General features: G+C 33.7%; 1 protein-coding gene across 1 annotated transcript; it reads right to left on the bottom strand.

Annotated features, from left to right (window-relative positions):
* Positions 1 to 3,841: 3,841 nt before the first annotated feature.
* LOC104086377 (uncharacterized) lies at positions 3,842 to 4,528 on the bottom strand. Its single transcript, XM_009590623.4, has one exon. The coding sequence runs from the start codon at positions 4,526 to 4,528 to the stop codon at positions 3,842 to 3,844; it is 687 nt and encodes a 228-aa protein (XP_009588918.2).
* Positions 4,529 to 4,809: the final 281 nt, after the last annotated feature.

The following is a 4,809-nucleotide window of genomic DNA, read 5'->3' as shown; positions in this document are numbered from 1 at the left end:
ACTGTACATATGCATGTCCCCTCTTTGCTGATGACAAAAAGGGGGAGAAAAGATAGTCATACATTGCAGGACAAATAACAACACTTGTTGAGGGGGAGTCGACTAAAGCATATGCAGCACATGTTGAGGGGGAGTCGACTGAAGTACATGCAACACTTATTGAGGGGGAGTCAACTACTGCAGAGCAAGCCGACATGGAAGTAAACTATTGTTTATATATAGGGAAAAGGGCCAAATATACCCTTCTACTTTCAGATATTGTCTACATTTAACCTCCGTTATACTATCTGACTAAATTTACCACTACCGTTATACTATCAGGCCAAAGTTACCCCTACAATCAACAAACTTTTAAAAATTACCCCTCAATCCGTCAGGTGACCCAGAATCTCCCAAATCATTTTAATTAAGTTACTGTTCTTCTTCTTGGTCCACTATTTTCGAAATAATTGGCATTTACCTGCTTTCTGAATTGGAGAAAAAAATAAGAGAAAAAACTATTAAATAATACAACAGTTAATAAACGAAATATAGTTATTTGAAAAATCTAAATTAGGTAGTTTGTCTAAATTCTAAAAGTATTTACAATATCCCAATTTTAATTAATTCGTTGCACCAAATGTATGAGGACTTTGCAAGTATTAGTGATTGAAGTTGAAGTTCCTCGGAGACTTTACATTATCGAATTCAACTTTGCTTTAATCAAATGCATACACATTGTGCACTTTTAAGTTAGTCGATCGAACTTTATACTAACCAGATAATGACAAAATATATTTGAATATACATGTACATACATAATGATCAGTTGCATATAATTCACAATAAATAGACCCACTAAATTTTACAGTATGTATATGGTTGAAAATTAAAATAAAATAATTAAACTAATTCCAAACCCATTATTACAAGAAGAGAAGTGGGTGCATCAGTAATTAAAAATATTCATGAATAATTTGTATAGTCTAGTAACTTTAGCATTCACATCAATAGTAATTTCTAAAAATAGTGGAGCAAGAAGAACAACAAGTGATTTAAATAAAAGGAATTTGGGAGATTTTGGATTACTTAACACATCAAAGAGTAATTTTTAAATGTTTGCTGATGATTGGGGTAAGTTTGGCCAGATAGTATAACGGTAGGGGTAAATTTGATCGAATAGTATAACGAAGGTTAAATGTAGACAATATTCGAAAGTATAGGGGTATATTTGACCCTTTTCTCTTATATATACTCCTTCCGTTTTAAATTAGATGAGGTACTTTCCATTTTAGTCTGTTCCAAATTAAATGACATATTTATAAATTTGGAAATAATTTAACTTTAAACTCTTCATTTTACCCATTTTATCCTTAGTGGGAAATACACAAATGTCATGGCCCTACAAAGCTTTTACCCCTTAAGCTTTTAAGACTACAAGTTTCAAAAGTCTTTTTTTTTTCTTAAACTCCGTATCGAGTCAAACTATCTCATCTAAATTGAAACGGGGGAAGTATTATTTTTGTCATCATCAAAGGTGGAGATTGTTAAATATGAGTTTCAATGATGAAAAAAATAATATATTACGTTTGGTGCAGGATCACAAGGGATAAAACAAAGAAATCAAGATTCCATATCATTCAAGCATGGACTAAGGAAACAATCTATCAACGGAAGAAAAGGAAAGAAAAAGTATCAATGATTAGCTATGAAAAAGGAAGAAGCAGCGGAAATCCGGAAGAAGAATCAATCAATGATTTGATAGATGATTGACGAAAGCTAGTATAGGAAGGTCCCAAAATCAAAGGAAAACAAGAGTGCAAAGCCCTACACTGGAGATCGTTAAAGCCCAAAATCAGGGGATCCATCATCAATCACTCAAGTAACGGAAAGATCTGCCCAACGGAAGAAAAGCCTGTCAAGGCCACAAGTCAAGGAAGATCAACGGAAACCTGACCTTATTCTTGGAAAGAATCAATTTGCGATTCCGTTCAAGGATCAATTCCCTTGGGTTTGTAATCTCTCAAGACTCGTGTCAATCAAGAGTCAAGAAGGCCTCATGAAGTATATATACATATGTTCCAGGCTTGAAGCAGATATACTTTGAACAAACCATTATCACTCTTTTTGTTCTACTCCAAACAAGCATTGTATTTCTTTTTCGATATGCTGTGTAATTAGTGAGAGAAGAAAAAGAGATAAACACTAGTGAGGCATTGTATCAAGAAGAGAAAAGTGACATAGAGACTAAGCTGTTGGTGTAAAGCTATATCAATTATCTTGTACTCGAGAAACTTCAAATACTGAAAGAGATCACCCTTGTAACCCAAGGGGACTGGACGTAGGATTCACATTGAATCCGAACCAGTATAAAAATCTTGGTGTCTTTATTTCCTGCACTTTATTTCTGCATTATTATTATTATTATTCTGTTCTTTTCTCTAGTCGACTAATTGGTAAACTAGTCAACTACTTAGAGTACTGAAAATAAAATCGACAATTCACCCCTCTCCCCCCCCCCCCCTGTACTTTCAAATTGAGGAATTTTATGTTTAAAAAATAAAACTATTTCCAGACTAAGAAAATATATATCTATGTTATATTAAAAGAGAAGTAATATCAAAATATTAAGTCAGTTGACAAGTTAATAAAACTTTATATTAGTAAATATATAGTACTAAGTAATTGCTAATTTAATAAAGAATAAATAAGTAATAAATAATTTATTTGATTACTATGTGATGTGTATCCTTTGGTTTTGAATAGATTTTGTTATATTTCTATATACTACACTAAATAATGAAATAACAACTAATATTTATTAAAATAATATGATATATTAGATTATAATTTTATAAGATTAATAGTCTATCAAATTATTCGCGCATCGCGCGGGTTCTAACACTAGTGTCTAAAGAAAAAAAAAAGAACAATTTGAAGAAACTGAACACACACATTCTTTCTCTGATTGGTTGTGAGAGAACAACCATTACCACATATATATATATATATATATATATATATATATATATATATATATGAAGATAACAAACAGTAAAAATGAAGCGTATTTCTTGGGTTGTTTTCTTAATCTATTATGCGAATCTACTTTTTCTGACGGGTTAGTAGTACTCACGTCATCCTTTTTACAGTGATCAACTAATAATTGATAATGCATTGGTAAATAAAATCTGGAGGAGTTGGAGAGCCTACAGAAATTTGCTAGTGTCCGCTGACCAACGCTCTTTATTTTCTCGAGTATAGAATACGAGGGAGATACGTTTTTCTAGTGACTGGAATTTAAGATTCATTTGATTAGCTGGTTTTATAAATAAAGTGATTGTTTCTGATGAAACAGAAAAAGCATACGGGGGAGGTAAAGTACAGTAGGAAAGCTCGAAAAAAAAAACCCGTAAAAGCACATACTACAATTTTAGACATACTCCATATACCATTGTATCTAATTACTGATTTAATCCGTAAAGATCCAGATAAAAAATTCTATGTTGTATAGATATTTAATTTACACATGCTTAAATCACGTTACAATCTAGTTATCCACAGACATAAATAATAAAGAGTACAAAACTTTATACAAATATTTACACAAGCTTATTAATCACTAATTTATTACCCATAGTAACCACTTATAATAATAATGATAGAATGAAGATTCCATTAACCTCGGAAAGGCGGTGAACTCCGATTCTACCCATTCACCTTACCACAAAACCCTACCAAATCTTGCCTGTACGGCAAGTACGACTTCCGTTTAATATCACCTCCGATCTTCGGGCAACGCACTGCCGGAAAACCATTACCGACGGGAATCCCGGCAACTTTTCCTGCGATTTTAGCAGAGTCAACCGCCGTCGTACTCTCTGCTTTCTCCTCTCTTCTTATTAAACGCAGTCGTCAAAAACACGAAAGTATCTTTACCGTCGCTGTTACTCCGGTGAAGAAAGTCTCTTAACTTCCACCGCTTAGAGGAGGAGCCGGTGGATTTGCTCTTCTTACATTGTTCAGTTAGAGTATCTTCCGCCGCTCTCGGCCTCCACACGCAGTAAGTTCCCGGAGGAATGCTTTCTAAGTCGTCGGCTTCCGACGACGAACAAGACGGCGTAGTTTCACGCTCCGCGATGAAAAGCTTCCTTAACGGAAGTCGAATTGACGCCGTCGGAGCCGAAACCTTGAATTGAACATCGCGTGAGCATAAATCTGTGTTGAAAATTGGACGGATCTGACCGTTGTAGAAGATTTCATCAGCAGAAATAGGTGAAAATTCAGATTCTGTATTAATAAAAGCAAACTCAAAATCATCATCACCGTTCTCTTCGTTTTGTTGTTTTTCCAGTTCAGCTTTCTCATTCAAAATCTGTACTGCACAGCTGAATGTCTCATTATTATCACTGAAGAAAAATTCGGAATCTGTTTCATCTTCAGCGTTGAATTCTTTGACAACTCTAGCAGCAATTTCGGTGAGATTTGTGTTGGAATTATAAAGAGTGAAACTCGAAGACTGCAGGGACAACATCGGACTCGCTTGCATTTCTCTGATATATATATATATATATATATATATATATATATATATATATATATATATATATATATATATTGCAACACTTTTCCTTTAAACCTTCTTCTAAACTGTAATTTCCTTGTTTTACAGTGTTTCTTTTCTCTTCAGATTATATAGGCTAGTTGGAGGACAGGAGATAAAGACGACATGGTTCAGAACGCGGTAGATAAATAAGAGTAGTGACAAGTGATGATTGTTGGAATATGTACAGAAAAATACATTGTATTAGATAATTCATGCACCAAATT

This window comes from Nicotiana tomentosiformis, chromosome 6 (genome assembly GCF_000390325.3).
Source record: "Nicotiana tomentosiformis chromosome 6, ASM39032v3, whole genome shotgun sequence".
Classification (NCBI taxonomy): domain Eukaryota; kingdom Viridiplantae; phylum Streptophyta; class Magnoliopsida; order Solanales; family Solanaceae; genus Nicotiana; species Nicotiana tomentosiformis.
Note: the sequence above shows the minus strand (reverse complement) of the source record. Positions and strands in the feature narration are given on the sequence as shown.